This window comes from Pyxicephalus adspersus, chromosome 4, assembly GCF_032062135.1.
Source record: "Pyxicephalus adspersus chromosome 4, UCB_Pads_2.0, whole genome shotgun sequence".
Lineage (NCBI taxonomy): Eukaryota > Metazoa > Chordata > Amphibia > Anura > Pyxicephalidae > Pyxicephalus > Pyxicephalus adspersus.
The window spans coordinates 94,372,209-94,394,652 of NC_092861.1; the positions used below are offsets into that span (position 1 = coordinate 94,372,209).

General features: G+C 38.8%; 1 protein-coding gene across 3 annotated transcripts in view; it reads left to right on the forward strand.

Annotated features, from left to right (window-relative positions):
* The first annotated feature begins 5,376 nt into the window (after positions 1-5,376).
* The window catches only part of MAP3K4 (mitogen-activated protein kinase kinase kinase 4), a 68,291-nt gene continuing 51,223 nt past the window's right edge, over positions 5,377-22,444 (forward strand). For 2 of the 3 annotated variants that reach the window (XM_072409048.1, XM_072409051.1), the window contains exon 1: positions 5,377-5,596. In XM_072409048.1, the coding sequence (XP_072265149.1) occupies positions 5,592-5,596 (5 nt within the window). In that variant the 5' untranslated portion in view covers positions 5,377-5,591. The remainder of the gene's footprint in view (positions 5,597-22,444) is intronic. The other variant, XM_072409050.1, reaches the window with a different exon arrangement.

Here is a 22,444-nt window from a genome sequence, read left to right on the forward strand (position 1 = left end):
GACATTGAGATGCGGGGATGCTTTGCATAGACAACAGGAGTGGTTATATAACTCACTCCTTCTTCCAATTACTGGCCATCAATATTTCGCCCCAGAGCTTCAAAGGTACTTCCTGGGACAGTCATCAGATATGGGGTTGCTGTTACGTCAGGTTATCTTAGAAGATTCAGTTCTCCCATTGTCACAGCCTTTCCCTCTGGATAAAGAAAGACTGATATACCACTGGCAATATATACAACTATGCCATTTTGTGAGGTCATTACCACACCCCTTACGCTCTGAGACTCTGAGAGAGCGCTTACTCCATTGGAAATTTTGTTTAGAATAGAGAATAGACTGCCTCAAACTCTATCAAAATTATACAAACTTATAATTAGCTTTACTGGCCCAGAGTTCCAGGAATATTTTGGGAAATGGGAAAATAATTTATTAGCTCACTCTGGGAGGTTCAGAAGAAAACGATCTTGAGTATGACTCAATATGTGCAAAAATACAGGAAGGACATTTTAAATTATTGGCTAGATGGTATTGTGTACCTGTAGTTTTACATCAGATGTCTCCGCAAGATTCTCCATTGTGTTGGAGAGGTTGTGGGATGAAAGGTACAATGTCACATATCTGGTGGTCTTGTCCAATTATAGAGAGTTATTGGAGAAAAGTACTCCAATTGATTGAGATAATAACAGGGTGTAGAAATAAATGTTCTGTAGTGCCTTTTCTCCTTAATGTAGCTAAGACCCAGATCCTGAAATATTGGAAAGATTCAGGGGAAAACCTATTAAAGGGTTGGTTACAGGGGGTGGAGGAAATATGTAAATTGGAAGAAGGCTATCATGAATACTGAGATACGTCTTCACTGTTCACTAATATTTGGGCCCCCTGGATTATGTTCAAAGATAATGTGAAATATTTGGATATTATAAATCAAGATAGGAATATTTGAGAAGTTTGGGCAATGTTTGGTCCTTTATGTCAAGAGAGTAACTTTGATGTATTTGCAAAACTGGATTGCTGATAAATAGAGATTAACACATTGACATTTTTCTCATATGTCAGTTGTATGTTTATTATGTCTTAGTAGGGTCACTATCACTTTTTTTTGTTTTTCATATTTTTGGTTGTAATATTTTGAGCACCTTATATGCAGGATTGCAGACTCATTAGTGGTCTGCCTAAAATAAATTGTATTAATATATAATTGGAAGATTCCTTCCTCGGAATCACTTCTTAAGAGTTTGTAACACTGCATAGAATTTAATTTCAATTTTTGAACACTATTGTATGATATTTTTGCACTAAATGTCTATTTAAATGTGAGTTCTTCTTTTTGTGTTATATATAAATTGTATGTTGGATTTATAAAAAAACAAAAAAATGTGTTAATAAAAAAATAGGTTAAGAAAAGTCAATTTGTAAATGGATAGAGAACAATCTTAAAGACCTCACCCAGAGAGTTGTAATTATTGATTCATACTTTGAATGGTCCAAGGTTATTAGTGGTGTACCCCAGGGTTCAGTGTTGGGACCTGTACTGTTTAACATCTTTATAAATGATATATAGCTTGGGAATAAAAGAACCATTTCTGTGACACTAAACTATGGATTGGAATTAAGTCTATACAGGATGTCTATAATCTACAAGCAGACCTGGATGTACTGTTTGATTAGGCAGCCAAGCGGCAAATTACATTTAATGTAGATAAATATAAACTTATGCACTTGGGGACTAACAACATGCATGCTTCATACTGTTTAGGGGAAATACATTTGGGGGAGTTACAAATAGAAAATGATCTGGGGGTTCTGGTAGATCATAGACTTAATAACAGCATGCAATGCCAAGCTAGTAAAGTACTTTCTTGTATTAAAAGAGGAATGGACTGCATAGATGGAGACATAACCCTGCCCCTGTACAAAGCATTGGTCAGACCACATCTGGAATATGCAGTCCAGTGGGTGCAGAGAAGGGCAACTAAACTAATAAAAGGAATGGAGGAGCTCAGCTATGAAGAGAGATTAGCTGAATTGAATCTTTTCTCCCTTGATAAGAGACGTTTAAGGGGGGATATGATCACCCTGTATAAATATATAAATGGTCCATATAGGGAACTTTCCTCACTTTGAGATCTATACAAAGAAGAAGAGGGCATTCTTTGCGTCTGGAGGAAAAGAAGTTTAAGCTCTGGATATAGAAAGGGATTCTTCACTGTTAAGTCTGTGAAAATGTGGAATCTGCTCCCTCAGGAAGTAGTTTCAGCAACTACTATAGATTGCTTTAGGAAAAAGCTAAATGCTTTTCTAGAAGCACAGAATATTACTGGGTATTAAGGATTTAAAGTAAAGATACCAGAGACTGTTGATCCAGGGAACATCCGATTGCCTCATGGAATCAGGAAGGAATTTTTTTCCCTTGTTGAAGCAAATTGTACCAGGGTTTTTTTTGCCTTCCTCTAAACCAACTATGTCTTATAAGGTTTATATCTGGGATATTTTTATTTCCCTAGTGGTTGAACATGATGGACCTATGTCTTTTTTCAACCTAACCTACTATGTAACTATGTAAAAGGGCCCTAATAGAAGTCCACCAACTATTTCTTGTTATAACTAAATTATGCTAATTGTGTCATTAGGAGATGAAATTAGGTACAGCAAGTGCTAATTCATTTACAACTGACTTATACAGTTTACAAATGTGTACGTTCATTTGAGTATAGGTAATCCTTATAGTTAGGTGTTATGGCTACCCGTTGTGAGTTTTAGGCCAATAGCACTTTTATGTTCTAATATTATTATTTGTGTGACTAGTGCATGCAATGATACAGGTAGATTCACATGGTGGCCCGAACCTGCTGTGCATCTCTTGTGGTTATGATATGCACACACGTTACAGGATTCTCAACCAATACGAATGGTCATGTTTGTCTTGGGCTAGAATCGGACGTGTACAGCGGTTACTTGACGTTTTTCCTGACGAATCCATGAACAGCTGATGGGGAACGACCGCTACTGATATCAATGCAGAAGAGCACAGTGGGATGCCGCAAGCTGATTCTCCCCTTCCCTCTTCAAAGAACAGAACAGCACTGTGTTGTAAATATACAATGTGAGTCATTGGTCCACATGCAGCCTCAGGTAGATTCACTCTCAATCTTTTTGTGTATTAGGATATATCTCAAAATATAAATTCACAAATCAGAAGTCACTAAGCTCTTTATATTCTAACCAACAGTATATGTTGGGCACTTTGGTTTCCTTTGCACTTGTGGAGCCCTCAGGCATCACAACATCAATGCAAGGTATAATTCGGCCAACACATCCTGACATACAACAGAAATACCAAAAGCATTATGTCTCCTGGACACTAACAAGAACAGTGCTGCATGCATACACTTTAAATCAAGTACACAAAAAGTGAACATATAAAAAAGTGTGCAAGGTGTATCATTTCAGACAAGGCGACAGATAATTACTTACTTGGCCCACCTGGCCAAAACAAAGTGATCCCATTCCTTGGAGCCAGGTTTACCTAAATACTGGGCCAAAGCACCCCAGAAAATAAAAGCCCCATTGTTGGGGGAGGAGTCTGACCAAATCACTATATGACTTCTCCTCACCAGACTTTCTGGGCAGAATGTTTTAGGTGTCCATGTGTAATACAAAGCCTTGCCATCTGTCCTGGTACAAGCACGGTTTGGGCACTCCAGGGCAGGGGTGTCAAACTCTGGCCTGCGAGCCAAATCTGGCCCTCAGAGTTCTGAAAATGAATAGCATTTGGCCCGCCCACCACTATGTATTGAAGCGACAATTCCCGGCATCACTTGCGTCTATAGAGCAGCGGCCTGTTCTGTTCTTTAGACGCAAGTAATGCCGGGAAAAGTAGTCTCAGCATCACTCGCATCTATGGAACAGCTCTCTGTCTATGCGTAGCACCACATTTGGCTGTTCGTGTCTTCTTCTTCTGTTGTCTTCTGGTTAATAATAATAGTCACTTTCAGCACCAGAGAGGTTTATCTACAAGCGTGGAAAACAGAAGGTAAGGCTGGAGTTCAACTCTAAATATAACTTCTGAACCCCATAAATTTGAAGGTCAGCCATGATAGAAAAAAGAATAATTTGAATGGTAAAGTTGCAGCTGCTGAAGAATGCAGTGTGGAATGTGGGAGCAGAGTTGCTAGAGAAGACTTGAAGGACTTGAGGGGGCTGTCAGAAAACATGGTGGAAATAAAGGGAAGGGGATGGAAGAACCAACTTAGAATGAAGTGTGGGCGGTATAGGTACATTATGCAGGGTATGTGGTGTGGATGATTGGAAATGGTTAAATGAAGAGCTGTGACATAAGTGCGGAGTTGTGGCTACCAAAAAAGTTCCTGCAAATATTATATGGAGAACTGGTGAAAGCTATACCAAACATTGGGGACAGGTTACTATTGAAATGTTACTTAGAAGGCTACAAATAGAGAAAAAGGCATAACATTTTTTCATAAACAAAATGTAAAAAAATTCTTAGGCCTTTCTCTAATATAACCTTGTTCCAGATTGAATGTTAAGCAATAACTCTTTTCCATATGAAAATGTTTTATATTTAATAAGAAGGAAAAACTTCAATTTTTTCAATAAAATTCAAGTTTGGCCACGAACTTGGTCTGTTTTTCATTTCAGTCCTCTGTGTAATTGAGTTTGACACCCCTGCTCTAGGGGCAGAAGCAATGTAGACCCTCAGATACTACATATCTTAGCCAGAGAAGCAATGAGTTATCCCCATAACAACGTAGAAAAAAGTGAGGGGACACCTGTATCAGGGGTGAAGTGAAAGGATAACGTCAGAAAACGCAGGGCTTTTACCCCTACCTACTTTCTACAAAGTTCTGACAATACATACACTTTCATTTCTACACAAGGCCATGCAGTGCCAGGAATGCACAAACTACACCTGGCATATTGGTGAGCTTGTGTGTTTCTCTATATCACTAATGCTGAGTGTGAAGAGGCGTTCACGGTGCACAGATTTCTACCACGACGTCATAAAAGCCACCCTGTACAGTGACAATAAGCAACACACAACATGTCCCTTGCTGAGCGTGCCCCGGGCAGGACTGCAGGCCTCAGCGCACTGATATCCCTGAGAAGACAGCTGAAGGCCTCACACAGCCGCATCTTATACAACACTGTCGTCACCTTTTATTGTCTCAGGAATGTAATGCGTGTTATCAAGCCATTTAGTATCGCCCTCGTCCTGCCTAGAATTGGTCAGTTTGTGCCCTCCTCCACATGCAAACCACTGCCTATTTCAGAGCCTCCCCCTCTGCAGCTGCTAAATAGTGATCCTATCTGTGTAAATGAGCAGGGCGCCTGCGCGGGAGGATCCGGCTCCCTTCCTGGCAAATAGTGATCCCCTCGGTACTTGTCGCTTGAATCTTGCAAGCTTAGGGGACGTGAGGAAAAAAACACAAGCAGACACAGCACTGACTTCACACAAACTTTCCAGTCCCCCGTGCAGCAAAGGACACTGGACATAATGCATTTGGAGTGCATTTCTGGGGAGTCCCTTGGGATGCTTTAATGATAGATACGTGAACCTTTATTCTGCTCCTATGAGGTATGTGATTTTCCAGTGACGCCTGTTGCAGGGATGCGGTTGTTGTGACTTGGGCCATGTATAGACATTGTGGGTGCACCTGGGCAAGTTTTGGGTCAAAGGTCACCCCAGGCTGAGTGAGCCCCCAGTAGGAAGGCTGTGGTGCCCCATGTCCTGCTTGTGGGTTCTCTGCTTCTTGTGTCGGCTGATCTAAACAGATTTATAGGCTCTGGCTGCACAAATACCCAGCCCAAGCACTGATATGAGTGAGATCACTGGAACTTTTCAGCTGCTCAGCCTTCATGGACTGGGCTGTAATGTCCATCAGTGCACACACAACCCTGCAATGGATATTACTGACTGTCCTATACATTAGTTGTTGGCTGAGCTGTTGTCAGGCAACAATAACCCTGCAGCATGAAAGCCATTTGCATGATTGCTGCATTGTTCATTATTGCTGTGATTTGTTTCCCTTACATCTGCTTTGTGACCTGTGGCCTATTACTATGTGGCCTGTTACTGTGACCACATCTGCTTTGTTGGTGTACTTGAAATATCTTCTGTATGGATGGGTATGATGGCTTAAAATGTTTTGGTCGGCGCAGATCTCATGTTTGTTCTTTCTGTGTGCTGCGCATTGACCATTTCCATTTGGTATCCATTGTCGTTTTATTCGTTTATTCATCTATAAGTACCGTAGCAACAAAATTGTCATGTTGCTATGAAAACATTGAAAGGTTCAAATCAATATATGTCAGTCTCCATCATTCTGATGTCCAAATGTGATCTGTTATTTCTGACATGGTGAAAGATCTCGCTGATGGTATCTAGCCCTTACAACATCTGGAGTTCAGGTATACTTTAAGGGGTTTAGGTGATGCAGGTTTTTTATCTCATTTAGTGGGACGCCGTGCTATCAATATATGGAAAATGCTCTGCCAGCTCCTGTTTCTCCATATGACTTCCTATGTACACGCTGTGTATGATGGTGATTTTCCAAACCCATTGATCTATAAAGATGAGGTTGGCTGAAGGTAAAAGTACTTGTTGGAAGATATATTATCAGACGAGAGATTCAACTTGGTATTGCTGTTAAACAATAATTGCCCTGCTTGTTATTATACCTCAGTTGGGAATTTTTTTCCCCATAGGTGGAACTTTAATAGTCAAAATGTTTATTTTATCTGCAGATACTTTTCAATGTTAATCTCAATTTCTGTAGGTGATCTAGCTAAAGGAATTGTATACCTACGTGACAAGGCGCCCACATTAATAATAATAATTAATATTATTATAAATAGTTCCAGATCTGGCCCTAATTAGATGCCTCAGATCCACTGTGTGGGCAGCTCTGTGATTTTGACTGATAAAGAGAGCGAGGTGAGTATGTTTTATTGCGGAAGGGACAGCAGGCACCTGTCATTTTCTGCAATAAAGCCTAGCCTGGCCACACATTTTGTGTGCCTAAAACAAAAAGAAAATAAACGTACCTTCAATCTCACAGGGCAGTCTGATCCATCCAGAGGTGTCTTGCATCGGGTCCCATGTTGTCCCAGCATCTTTCCCCGAGCCGGCGTGTCGGGTGGCACCATCTGCGCCTCTTCTTCCTAGGTTACCCGACCCAGGCGCGAGATCGGGTCACGTAGGTTGGGGAAAAAAAACTTGCCGATCGCATTGTGCATGTGTGAGATCAGCAAATTTTCACAAAAAGGCTCCTGAGATGCTTGGGCATGCACAGAATGAGCACCAAAATTTCTGCACTTCCATTCATTCTCGATCACCTAGGTGAAATAGAGGTCGATGCTGCACCCTTTTTTCAAAAAAAAAAAAAACAGAATTATTATTTCAGATAAAAGGGTTGTCTACCCTTTTATGTAAAATGAAATTTCTATGTTTAGGTAGTTCAAATGTTAACAATCCCTGTTGGATTTTACTTGGATTTTAGTGATTTCCCCTCACTAAAAATGAAACTGAGCATTAAATTGAAAAATTGCAATTAGTTAATGTAGGCGATTGCCTTAGTTAAACTTATCTGGCGAATCCCTTTTTTTTTTTTTTTTTATTATATTACCTTTGCCTGTCCTTATTACATCATAGGATTTGCTATCTTTGGTACTCTTCCGTGTTCCCAAGCCAACTTATGTAAATTCTGTGCATTTGCCATCATATTTGGAGGGCCGGGGGTTTACTGCAGTACATCCGGCACACAATTTTTCATTAGCGATGGAAAGCAGCAAACGCCAACAGAAAAAAAAAATCTTTTTTTAACTAGAGTTGGGGAAATCTTTGTTAGCTTTTTTTGCTGTTTTTTGTACCTGTCGCATATTTATTTTTCCTCTTCCTGTCTAGAAAAACTGTATTCAGTACAGAATACAGAAAGTGAGAAATACAGAATAATAATAATACAGAAAGTGAGAAAAAATATATCTATCATCCTGCTATAATGTTTGAAGTACCAATAATTCTCCATAATATTCAAAATAATAAAAAAAAACATTGTACATTTTTGCAGTAATACTGGTATATGTGAGACACCAAGAATGGACTTTGGTGCTGGGACTATGGGGTTACATTATGAATGGCCAAAGAGGGTCAACAAGGTTCTTGAGAAAGCAGCAGAAAAGATAGTGGTGGAAAAAGTGGTGAATAGGAACCGTGATTGGTCAACACTGGAGAAGCGCACTCTCATAGGTAACTGTGGCATAATGTGCAAGTATGCTCTGCATTATGGAAAGCTACTGTGCTCACCATTGGACTTTAGTTCTACTTTAGACAATGTTCAGGTAATTTTTAACACTACATTCGGGGTCCAAGAGTGGCTTACCACTCTAGCTGCTTACAAAAAGTAGGTAATTCCAAAAATAAGTTTAAAAAACCACAAAGGGTCTAACTGCATATGCTTGAAAAACCCAGTGATTATTGCTTGTTACTATTCTCAGGGCCAATTGCCTGGATCCTGAGAGTGGTAAACACTGCGGTTTTCAACCGTGAGTCTGTCAGCTGCTGGTTACCACTGGAGTTATGGCAGACAGATTACATTTTTGGAGTAGCACAATCTGATTTGGTGCACCACGCCTCAACTATAACTAAAATTTCACTTCCAGGTAGACTTATTCTTGCACAAGTTTAGATAATCTTTATTTATTCTGTAAAATCCATGAATAGATGCTCATTCTACCTCAGCAGCAGCCTATTGATGTTACACAGAAAGACATTTTCATAGAGTATAACAAAATGCTAATGGAAAAGATGTTCTGTGTTTTATGTATTTGTTTGCCTGCCAGCTTGCAAAGATTATGGCTGTATATTATTGTGAAAAGTGTCTGTACATGTTAATTTACTCAGACATGCCATCTGGCTTTAAGCAAATGCTGCAAATAACTTATTGTAATGTGTAGCCCCTGGCTCTGTGTATAAGCAAGCTTGGATATTTCATGTGGAGAATTTGGTGTCCATTTTTACAGGGTTGGGTTTTATTTTATTCAATTTATCACAAGAAGACTTGTAAAAACCCCTCTTTTTGATGTCCTTCACACAAAAGTAGGATTCAGTCCCAGGCTTTTGCTTGCATTTTCCGAAACCTGTACTAATGATATGAATGATAATCCTTGAAAATGGAATTTACCAAAACCAAGCTTCTCTTCTGAAGTTGCAAGTTGACTGACTGTCATGTTGATCCAGTGACTTTCTGGAACAAGTAATGCAGATCAGGATCTCTAATTTCATTTTCCATATCTGATCTACTTGATTGTTTCAGGTCAGTCCAGGCAGTTTATATTTTTATAATATTAGCAGCAATGATGGACTTTTGATTTCTCTCAGTGCTGGCTTCTCTTCAGGTCCAAAACCTGGCAAAACATTTTTAAACAAAAATACATAAAAGGGTGGTTTTTCACATTGCATAGTTTTTTTATTTCTGAATTTTGAATTGTATTGAGGTCTACATTAGGATTATTTTTAGCTTATGGTGTGTACCTTATGGTGAGGAAAATCTTTTTGTAAGCTTCAGGTTGCTAAGGTCAGAGCTTACACAGGGCAAAGGACACATTGCCCACTCCACAGTGACATTGCTGAGTGTCCGATATTGAACGCCCGTGGGAACCTAGTGGTGTATGGTAGTAGGAAAATTAAAAACATGGAAACCCAATTGTTAACATCATATATAAGTTTTAATTGATTATTTTATTTTTTTTCACCTTCAACTTCTAAAATCACTGGTGACCTGTGACCCGTGACCCTGCCATTAAATGTGAACTCCAGGCTCCAGGTGTCACAAGCTGTTCTACAAACACTACACAGTCATGGTCCACTGTTGTTAAAATCACGAATCTGTTCTTAGAAATTCCATGTAGAAATTGCTGTATTGCATACATTTAGCAAGAAAGTGGCTTGAAAATGGATATAAATCCTAAGCTTCCTCCTCGAGGCAAGTCTGAAGGGACAACTTGCACTTTCCTTGCTCCAGTTATGTCCTTTAGTTGATGTTATTACAAGTTCCACAGCCGCCTGACACTTATTTTTCCAATTTAAATAATGAACAACGTTATTTTGTCCACATTCACAAGCTTGAGTGGTCAATGATACACCCACTAGGGGTTGCCTGGGCTTACTGAGTGGCACGTTTATGTCTTTATATAGGTCAGTCTAGGCACCAAGGGCTCAATGGTTGAGTTTATTTTAAAGTAAATGTGTCCCCCATAAAATATACGGTGTTGGTTTTTCTTCAACCATTGTGAGACATATACTTACTGACAACCTTTTTTAAGTACATGGGTTCAACTGCTTGTCTAAACAAATATCTTATCAGCCACTCAAATGGCAGCTACTTGGTGCATTTAGGCCTCATTCTCACAAAAAAATGTGTGTTGCCATGTGTTTTACTACAAAGCATGGCCACCCACATGGCTGTCCATTAAGATGCTGACCCCAGTCATTTCATTGAATGGAGAAGTGCACAATAGTAAACAGAAATGCATGCAGCAAAGTCTTGTGTTCTTTTGTATTGTGCACTGTTTGTGCAGTGGGAATGAGACCTTAGTCATGGAGATAGTTTTAGAATGACCTGCTGAAGTTCAAAGTGAGCATCAGGTAGAAAAAAAAAGGGTATTCAGGTGACCTTGAACGTCCCATGGATTTTGGTGCCAGGTGGGGTGGTCTTAGTATTTCAGAAACTGCTGGTCTGCTGGGATTTTCATGCCAGCCATCTCTAGGCTTTACAGGGAGGACTCTGAAAAAAGGAAAACATCCCAAAATGTCTTGTTAAAATCGGAGTTCAGAGAAGAATGGCAAAACTGATAAAAAGTCTATGAAATTGATAGAAAGGCAATAGTAGGTTACACTCATTACCACCTAGGTATGCAGAAAAGTATCTTGGAATGCACACATTCAAACATAAAACGGTTGTCCTTAAGTACCAGGAGACTTCACCGGTTACTATTGTCAATTAAGGTGACCTAAGCTTACAATTTACACAGGCTTGCCAGAACTGGAAAAACATTGCCCACTCCGAAGAGTTTTGATTTCTGCTTGGCATCAACAATATGAAACCGTTGATCCATCCTGCCTTGTTTTGAACAGGTCAGGATGGTGCTGGTGGTGTACTGGCATTGGGTATATTTTCTTTTTTTCCCCTTAGTACCAACTGAGCATCGTTTTAAAGCGGAACTAAACCCTTACAAAAAAAAGCCCCCCCCCACTTTTTCCTGGTATGGGCAATCTGGATAGGGCCCTCTTGGCTAGGGTGACGTTCCATCAGTGCCAGCAGCCACAAGGAAGCCAGGATGTGGTGGGTATCCTGGCTTCCTACACTAATTGTTAACATTAAGTGTGGGCTTACTATGCATTGTTCAGTGTTTCAAAACAAGTTTGCTTGTTTTTCTTTCTTTTTTTCTGAAAAAAAATCCACGGGCTTCTCTTGTTAGTCTAATATCGGGCCATTAGATGCTAGTTGAAGTATTTGTTCCTAACAAACCTACTACATTAGCATGAAAGCTTTGTTTACTAAACCCTATGAGGAATCAGAGTTTGGTGGCTGTTGAGTAATATAAACCATTGACCCTGATTTCCAAAGGAGTAGAGTTTTAATTTGCAAATTTTTTTCTCATGGTTTAATAGGCACGTTGAAGCTGTGTTGAATTTATTCATTCTTTCATTTCCAATTTAGTCATCCAATCATTCTTGCACATGATTGGGTGTCCTTTGCAAAGGTAAACCTCACCACATTCTCTAAACTAAGAGAAAATTCCAGTACAAGGTGCATTCCTTACTTTATTTAGTACATTTAATATATGACAGCTACTGTTGCTGACTGGCTTTTATAGTGCAGCTCTGTCATTTAGATCAGGATGTCCTTACCTGGATCAAGCATGTAAGACAAAAGCTCTGACTTGTTTGTATTAGATACCAAATGGCAGCTTCCATAGTTCTGTCCTCTCAGGTTTCCTTTTCATTAAATTATAGAAATGTGAAGCTGTTTGTTACAAATATGCTCCATTTATCCAAGGTCTATTGTAACTGATGCCTTTACAGCACAGGAAATGTATTTGTATTAGATGTGGATTTTGTAAGTGGATTTGTGTGTTGTTAGTTGTCAAATGTTTCTGCATTCACCCTTACGGAAATCACAAAACATGGGGGGCATGTATTTAGAAGTTTTGTTTGATAGACAAAATTCTGCATTTTTTTGTTGTTTATATATTTTGGGCCGATTTAAAATCTCTGCAATCTGACTGTAAGTAATGAAAATACAGTTTCCGGTGTATTGTTTCCTTCCAGCTCTATTTCTAAACCTACCTTATCATTTTTCATAGTTTAGCGGCTTTCCAATTCCTGTTTGATTCAGCTTTGACCTTTGGATGCAGGTTGGCTTGTCATAACACCTGACAGCAGTCATTGGTAGGTCTGTAGTCATTACCGGAAAATAGTTCTCAGGAACTGGAAGTGCCAAAGTCTGGTTGTTACTCTAAACATTCACCTACTGTTAATATTTATGTGGATAGCAACTTTTATAGTATATCTAAAAGAGAATGAAGTTTGCTGGCTGTCTTTGCAAATATAATACATTTTTTTAACTTACATATTTGTCTAGGGACACAGTTTGATTTTCAAACTTGTGTGGATAATTTGTACTGTTTACTACTAATTTAATAATCTACCTTCCACTTTACCACACTGCATTGTACTGATTGTGTGTCTGCAGCCCAGCTTGTCCTCCTATGTAAACATACAGTAACAAGTTACTGGAATGGGCTGCAGGTCCTATAAAATATTAGGTGATGGGTCTACTTTTGAGCTGAACAAAGACTCATAGATAGCACATACATGGCCCATTGTTTATATAGGAGGACTTATCCAGGGCTGTAGTTATAAGTACTACTATTAATTTTTACTAATTCTCAACAATCATTTCAAAGCTTTAAATAAGCCATCCAGGAATGAATTAAATGTGAAGTAAATTATTTTTGAGGATCACAATAAAGAGTGGTGAGTTGAGGCAGCCCTATCATTTGAAAGCATACATTTTCCTTTCTTTTTGATTACCTATGAAACACATGACAGATGCTGAAAAAGTCTGCTGGCAAGAAGTATTATGATGCTTTTCAGAATGACAACAAGTTACAATTGTTACTATGTTGAACTGTACAGATGGGCCCATTCACACATACCTGCTGCTGTGCAATTCAATACAAGGGCGTGCTGAGAAGTTCCTGGCTTTGGCCCCTTCCAGATGAAATAGAAAAATTAGTGTGGGGGCATGACAGCCTAAAATCTTAGTATGTAACTGTGCAAATATCAGGTCTTTGCGATTTTTAAAACAGTTACTTAGTGAGAATCTGTGATGGCAGAGGCACAAGTAAGTTTCATGTCGTTAGAGTTATGGGCCATCATGAAGTTTTGTTTCTCCAGGGAATGTCAGCAAAGGACAATCACACTGAAATGGCACAAACACTGGGGGAGAAGTGTCCTTCCTACAGCACTGTCAAATCCTGGATATCTTGTTTTAAGACTGGGCATTTCACCGTTGAAGATGAGCCCCGCAGTGGGCGCCCCCCAACCTCAACTGACCCGGCAACCTGCGATGCTGTCCATGAGCTAATTGTTGAGGACCGGCGAATATCCGCAAAAAAGAGCCCAGATACTTGACATCTCGCGGGAGCATATTGGGTTTGTTATCACCACTATCCTAGACATGCGCAAGCTTTTAGCGAAGTGGGTGTCGAAATGTTTGAACAGTGATCAGAAGAAGGAACGAGTTGAAGCATCCAAAGCCAATTTGGCTTATTTTAAAGCTGCACGGAACTTTTTTGCCAGGTTAGTGATTGAGTGATACCTGGCTCCACATCTATGATCCTGCAACCAAGGAACTGTCAAAGGAATGGCGCCACAGTGGGTCCCCGTGGCTGAAGAAGTTCCGAACCCAGAAATCGGCCAAAAAAGTCATGCTGTCCGTTTTCTGGGACAAAGACGGTACTCTGTTGGTGGACTACCTACCTCAGGGCTCTAGTATCACCGGACAGTATTATGCTAACCGCCTGGACAAGCTGAAGGAGGCAATTAGGACGAAACGCTTCTTTTTGCAGGACAATGCACCTGTGCACACGTCCATTGTTGTGGCTGCCAAATTGAACACCCTGGGTTTCCAAGGTCCACCATCCCCCTACTCACCTGACCTACCCCCTTCAGACTAATATCTGTTCCCGGGTTTGAAGAAACACCTGAAGGGGCAACAATTGGAATGATTCTTCCTGGTGGGAACACAGGCCGTAATATAATACCCTCACACTCCAAAACCAAAAAAAGGCTTAGGGTTACACTTTAAATGACTCAATATATGAAAATGTTTTACTCTTATAGTCCAGATTTGGAGGAAATATGCATACAAGTCATTCTGCTCTCTAAAATGGTGCAATTAATGCCCAACTAGTACTTTTGGATAGAATTTTTTGTTAGAGCCTCATGTTTATTGCTTTGTGTCCCCCTTTGGGAGCTTCACAGAATTTGTGTTTTTTTCTAGTAGATTGAGGTGAGGTTTCTAGTTTCTCTTACATGATCTGGCCTGAATGTGATCTATATGTACTACATATAGGCAAAATGATACTCTAGGCATATTAGGTTGTTTTCAAAAAAACATTTCTTATTGTAAGCCACATTCCAGCTTTCATATAAAAAAAAACTTTTACAGCTAGTCTACTTTTTGTTATGGCTGTTCTTGCTCTAGTTTTTGTCCCTTTGACAGCTTTGAAAACAAATAATATTAAACACTTTGATGCCCATGCTTGATTAGATCAATACATTTCTGATTGTATTGCTCCTAACGAATCTTTGTAATGTCTGTTCACATAGTAATGTGTATTTCCAGGAAGTAACTTGGAAAATATTTAAGTAGATTACTGGTTCTATCCCCCTGATATTGTGGCTTATTGTAAAAAGTGAATTCAGACAAGCTTTGCAGCATTTCTGTTACTTGCATAGGTGTTCCTGGAAATACCTCAAGAACACCCTGCACAGTAACTGAACTTGTGTATAATTCTTACAGTGTGGGTTGGCCCTGCAACCCACACTATCAAACTGCTTCTTGCTTAACAAAAAAAAAAACACATTTTTTTTTGTGCTATACATTAGTGTGTTTTTTTCTATTTTAAAGATAGAAGATGCAGCCTCTTTTCAATTCTGTTGGTCAGATTTGAGCCAGTGGGAAACCCAAAATAGAATGTATTTGGGTTCAGATTTTAAATTTGAGCTTCCATGTTTGATACCCCACCTATTATGCATTAAATATCTTATGATTTTGTTCATTGGACTTGAACCAAGTATCTTATATTTGTCGGTTTTGTAGAGCTACAAAGAACAGCAAGTATGCAGTTTTGTGGATTTTGAAATGGGGGTTGGTTGGTTTTGGTACAGGAAGTGCAGTGAAGTGCAATAAATTATACTTTTTACTTACACGTTTTAAGTACTTTTCTGCTGTGTGCGTGGGGTATTGGATGCTATTGATAATAAATTACCAGCCTGAAGATAATTGTCCATACCTGAACCCTAACACCCAACTGTTCTTGCTGACATTTTTGGGGTAGTATGAGTTATTATACAGTATTTATATATCACTGACATATTATGCAGCGCTTTACAAAGCCCATAGTCATGTTACTAACTGTCCCCCAAAGGGGCTTACAATCTAATGTCCCTACCATAGTCATATGTCATTACCACAGTCCAAGGTCAATTTTAGGGGGGAAGCCAGGTAACTTAACTGCATGTTTTTGGAATGTGGGAGGAAACCATAGTACCTGGAGGAAATCCGCGCAAAGACAGGGAGAATATGCAAACTCCATGCAGATCGTGTCCTGACCGGAATTGGAACTTAGGACCTAGCGCTGCAAGGGCCAGAATACTAATCTCTGAGCCACCGTGATGTCTGATGATGGTATGAGTTAAAATTTTTTTGTATTGTTCTGTAACCTCATTTGGAAGATTTTCCATCACCTGTGACACCAGAAGAAGAAAAAGGAGGAGGATTGGTTGTTGCATTGACAAGAAGACAGACTATAGGAAATTATTGCTTGTCATTCTAACCTTGAAATGACCAGAAATGAAATAAAAATATATTTTCCAAATAGAGATGCAGGCAGCAGCTAAAGAGCTGTAAACTTTCCTTTACAATCTTGCTTTACAGTTTATGTATCTAAACCCAAAAAACAAAATGTAATGTTGCAGCTTATCAGTTCTTAAATGTGTTGGCTACATTCATTTTCTTTCAAGGTTTCCTTTTTTTTGTTTTTAAGTCATAATTCTGCAAAAAAAGTAGAATTATTCTAGTTCCCAGGGTGAAAAACAGACCGTCAGCAAAATATTGTGACACGACTTAGTTTGAGCACTCAGAAGATTTACCTGCACAGTTGTCAACCTGTCAAACCTTTGCTTTTAGTGGACCTATCAACAAAAATTAATTTTGTAATTTTGAGTGCTAAACCTGCTTGCTCACTTATATATGTTTTTTTTTTTTTATCTAAAATTGAAAATCTTTCCACTCCATTCCCCCAGGGTTCGTGAGGGAAAGATTGATTGACAGGTAATCCTCCAGGCTCCTGGGATTCCTCTGTCACATATCCCAGGAGCTGCCGGATTCTTCACAGGATGCTGGCAGAATTGCCTGGTTTTGTTCTGTGGATGTGAGTTCAGGCTCTTGGTTATTTACAATTCTGGATTGCCCACTGATAAGACTGCTCTCGGACATTTGCAGGAGCGCAAGCGTTTCTGCCAGTGGCCTGTGTAGGATCTTGCAGTTTCTTGGGTTATATATGAAGCAATAATTCCAGGAGGCTGCAGAATGACCCATTAGGCTTTTTCACTGTGGCGAGAACCCCAGAACTGTGGGACAGATTTATTACTTTTATTCATTTATTACAAAAATATGTTTTTTTAAAATGTAAAGAAGCAGGCCGTCCTGTCATCCAAAAATAAATTTTTGGTGATATGCCTGCTTTACATATGCCAGGGCTGATGAACCCCACATCTATAGTTTCGGCCCTCGGCAGCAGTTGCTAGACTTTTAGTTGTGTAACAAGGGAGACTTTTGCAGGTAAATAAAACACATAAACTACATTAAATGCATTAAATGTAAATCTAATCTTCCTGGAAAATTTAGATTGAAATCAATTCTAAGATTTGTGGAGACCGACTCTAAAAAAAAAAAAAAAAGTACTGGCAGTTGCAAATGAGAAATCATTGATTAAAATATCTAAAAACTTAAGACGCTGTATTATCCTTCACTTGTAATCGACTCAAAAAATAGATAAAAATATGTGATTGATCAGTAAAAAAATACTTTTTTTATAGAAGTTATTTCATAATTGATCATATACAATAGTAGCGGGTGGATCTAAAAATTGCACTTTTTGTTCAGGTTGATACTCTTAGTTGTCATCAAATGATGAACTGAATTATCATAAACATTCTTGTGTGTTCTTTGAAAAGTTATAAGTATTTTCTATTGCTATGAAGTAGGAAGTAGAACTTGGTATTGTAAGGGACAAATGGCTGTACCTGAGCTATACCACAGCTGAAGAGATTATACACATCACATTGATCTTGTTTTACCCTACAGTGGAACTAAACTTAAATATAAAATTCCAAGTAGGCTTTAATGCAGAATGGACAGGCTATGTCTCTTCTTCAATAAAACAAACTTGCCTACCTTTTGACAGTCATTTAACTAAACTTGTCTGGGCTAGCTGCTTTGCCAGCACCAACATTCTCAGCCTTGTCCTTTTTCAGGTTCTGGCTCTTTGGCCATCTTGATTGGATGGCTGGAATGAAGTAACTCCCACACATGTGCTTGGGAGTTCACTGATTTCCTAGTGCCTGTTAATCGAGGTTGGTACATTAATTGCAATCAGGCATGAAACTTTTTTATATTGCAGAATAAACATAGCATGTCACTTCTACAATGCCTGTCTGCTTTTTTTGTTAAATGTAATTCCATTTTAGGAATCAATAAGAGACTTTGCATTTCCCCTGAGTGATTGTTCATGCATCGTGCACTCCCTTGTCGTTGGAAAGGATCGTGAAAGATCCTTTCCAACGACAAAAATTGGAAGTGTGTACGCAGCTTTAGTAGACTTCTTGAATGGCTTTAGCTCAAAGATCAGATTGGCAATCTCTTTGCTGTGCTGATTACTAAGGAGGAAGAAAGATTATCGATCTCTTGATTTACCAAATCAACTGACAAATGCTGTTTGTCACTAGTGGTGGAACACAGGCCCGAAAAGTAAGGCAATAGCTCTGCCAGTCAGCACTAGAACCTCGTCAGTGCAGAATGAAGGAAAAAAGGCAGAAGTGAGAACACCCAATAACTTATCTGTGCCAAGATTTTTACCAATAGAACTATGCAGAGGGTTTTATTTTGAACGGTTTCCCAGTACAGGTGTTGGTGATCTCCCAACATTTTTTTAGCTGGCTGGGGAGAAGCTGTAGATGGGTGGTCAAAAAGTGGGTGTTGTAACAAAAGACAGATTTAGTGTTCCCATAGAAATTCAGTAACCCCCTATAATTATGCCCAATTTTTCCATCGTCTTTGTAATATGCCCGAACTGTTCATTGACCCTGTATTGTGAACCAACTTTTTCAGTAACCACCCAAATACAGCCAGGTGCTTACTTATAAGTGCCTGTAGTGTGCCCGGCTAAACGGGGCTGAAGAGAATGCTGCGTGTGCTTTAACAATTTCATTAATCAGAAAGAAATGAACAGAGTTGCATTATCTGTGCCAATGCAATAGCAAACTTGAATGTGGATAGCAATATACAGGATAATGTACGTCTGTTTTATAGAGGTGGTCTTGCTGAAGATCCATTAATCAGGTTTTGATTAGGAGCACCGGGCTGCTCTTTACCTTTTTTATTTCTAGTACACCTTACACTTAAGGCATTGACAAGGGTGTACTAATTTTGCACACACTGCTTCTGCATTCTGATATAGTCTTTGTTAAAAAAAATATTACACAAATAAAGACATAGGGTCTGATTTATTAAAGCTCACCAATGCTGGAGAAGATACACTTTCATCAATGAACCTGGGTGGATTTGTAGCAAATGTTTTCCATCTTGACCAGATTCATTCCAGGTTTTCTGAATCATCCAGGTTCACTGATGAAAATGTATCTTCTCCAGTCTTAGAGAGCTTTATTAACTCAGTCCCATAGTGTAATGTGTCATGTGCTGTATTTATCTATTTTTAAGACCTGCCAAGGACTAGATGATTTTCATTATGCCTTGATGTACAATACTTTGAAATTGAAAGCGGGTGTACTATCTCTTTCTGAAGACTGTACATTGGTAAAAAGCTAACATATACATATATTACGAAACCATTTCACACCTGCATATTCAAAACCCTAAACGCTCCAGCTGATCCAAAGTAAAACAAAACTTTTTATAAAGCATGGTCCAGTTTGCTCAAACAAGAAAAAATACTTGTTTGATCCTTTAAATCAAATATTTTTAAAAATAAATACCTAGTTATATTCTGTGCATTCTGTTTATATTTGTGTACATAATTGTTGATCTCAATTGATTCCTGAAGAAGTGGGCTGTTGTCTATGAAACACATCGAATAATTGTTGCGATTGGTCATTGTATGGTTTTAAAAAATTCCTTTAAATTCATGTAAATATGTGATTAAAATTGTTTATGAGATTTTATGTTAATGTTTATAAATCATTATATCTGATACAGTAATGCCTGAAAATTGCCCTCTTTCTTGGTTTATTATTTCTGCTAATTGGTAATTGGGATGTGGCATTTAGTATGTGAATGGAGGGCCTTGTCCTCATGTAGCCCCTAGTGCCCGAGGATCCCTCACTGTCAGGAGGAGTCCCATGGCTTTGCTTATGTCATGAATGCAGCCGTGGAAATCATCCCATCATTGTGGGATAACCTGTAAAAAAAAAAAAAAAAAAAAAAAATTAGTTACACAAAACACACACATTCAATAAAATACTTTTAACACTAAAGCCACGTCTTATTTTTTACACATATTTTAACCCGTTCAGAGAATGAGGAAGAGGTTTTATGTACCCCTGTACTCATTCCCAGGTGGTGGAGATCTGGGAGTCTCCTTATTAAAGGGGTCATCCAGATTCCAAAGTCCTGCTAAAAACGCCTTTAAAAGCCCCCATTGTTTTCAATGGAAGCTTTCATAAAAATCTTAAAACACTTGTAAAAGCCTCAATTGAATTCAATGGGAGCATTTTCAAATGTTTTCTTGTGTTTTTGGGTGTTTTCCTGTGGTGTAGATTAGCCTATTGGAATGCATGAGAATTTCAAACATGGCCTTTAAAGCCTCAGGTTAAACGCTGGGGGAAATGTCCATGTAGACTAAGCCTAAGCTTTCTAAAACTACTTTCTAAGGGAATCTTTCACATTTTCACTGACCTTGGTGTGAAGAATCTTTTCCATATGCAGAGATTAAAACTTTTTTCCTGTAGACACAAAGAGTGTCCCCTTGCCCTTTGCAGAGACCTTAAAGTTAATAACATTGCAGCAAGGGTTATATATTGGGTTATATGAACCCAATATATAGGGTGATCATATCCCCCCTTAAACCTCTCTTCTCAAGGGAGAATACATTTAGTTCAGCTAATCTCTCCTCATTGCTGAGTTCCTTCTTTCCTTTTAATAATTTAGTTGCTCTTCTCTGCACTCTCTCCAATTCCACAATGTCCTTTTTGTGAACTGGTTCCCAAAACTGGACTGCATATTCCAGATGTGGCCTGACCAATGCTTTGTACAGGGGCAGGATTATGTCTCCATCTCTGCAGTTTATTCCTCTTTTAATACAAGAAAGTATTTTTATGCTATTTCATTTCATTCTATTCTAAAGTGCTCAAATAATAAAAAAGAATTCCCTATATGTTAGTGAACTTTGGGTGTAACTTTTCACATTCTATAAAATGAATACAAACCTTTGTTTGGCATTTATTGGTTGACTTTTATCATCTTACTGCTTTTGCAACAGGTAAGATAATGTTATGTGTTTTGTTTTTTTTTGTTTTTTTCTCTACTACAGCGTCTGGCTATTTTTGGAAACCTGATGATTTTTTCACATTTTTATTTGTACTCTATGAAATCTTGATGCTTTTTGCTGACCTTATATTCTAGACAAGGTTTTACCGTAAGTAATCAGGGTGGAGTATGGAATGACTCAGATGTAGGATGTTTGTAGTTTTTTAGATGCAGCAATAAGAGCTTCAGTATTCATAACTTTAAACATGCTTGGATCCGTTCAAAGTGTCTTCCTTAAACCTGGGTCACTAAAAGTATTTAATTTTTTTTTTTTTTTTTTTTAATGGAGCCAATAGACAGTGGATGTAGTTTCATTAAAATGTGTGGTGAGTATCTACTGTAAAATCTTTATTGTGCATGGGCTGATGTATGTTGTTGAGAATCCTCCTTTACTTTGTCCCTCTCATAGTCCTTAGGCTATCCTATGGTGGGTAGATGTCCCTAAAAGAACAATGGGAAATTGAACAACTGTCCAGCAACTGTTGCAGAGCTGCTGGAACCTGCTGCAAGTTATCACTTTACCCGTGAGGTGTATGAATGTGATGTACACATCTAAATAAGGGAACAATGTGGGAGATTTTCCAGCAAGCCTGACTATTGGAGCCTGTGCTCCAGGAGCTGCCATGCCATCTTCTCCTCTTTTTCCGGGTTCTTCTTCCCTGAAGGTTGGAAAATAAACTTGCTGATCTCACTGCGCATGCGTGAGATCAGCAAATTTTTCTCTTTTCACGAAAAGGCTCCTTACTCAGGCATGCGCAGATAGTGCCTCCCAGGATGCGTGACGTAGGTATCCCAGAAATGCTCTCTTTTGTAGTTTGCAGACATGCCACAACAATTAGGAGAAAACCTCTAGGATTTGTTAGTACTTCAATATGTTCAAGGTTATAGCACCTGTACACCAAATGTTGATATTTAGATTATAGGTCAGATGTTGGGCAGGTTGGTTTCCCATATCTTTTGGGAATTTCTGTGGGGTTCTCTTGTTGCAGCAGTGATCCTGTTACACTTTTCTTAATTTAAAGCCTGATCAAATTCATATATGCATGTTTATTTAAAACCCTTTCTACAGTGAAGTAATCATTGTGTGCCCCATTTTCCCCTAAAATAATTTAAAATAATGTAATGATTGTTCTGGCACATTTGCTGAGCTTACACTTACGCTTAAACTCTGGCATCTTTTAAGTTTCTGGAACAAAGAGCTCCAAGTGCTTTATTTCTTCTTTAACATGTATGCGTGGGATACTGGGGCATTACAGGTCCTTCCTTTGAAAAAAGTTGTTACCTGGGTGCTTTTGATAACCTATTAAATG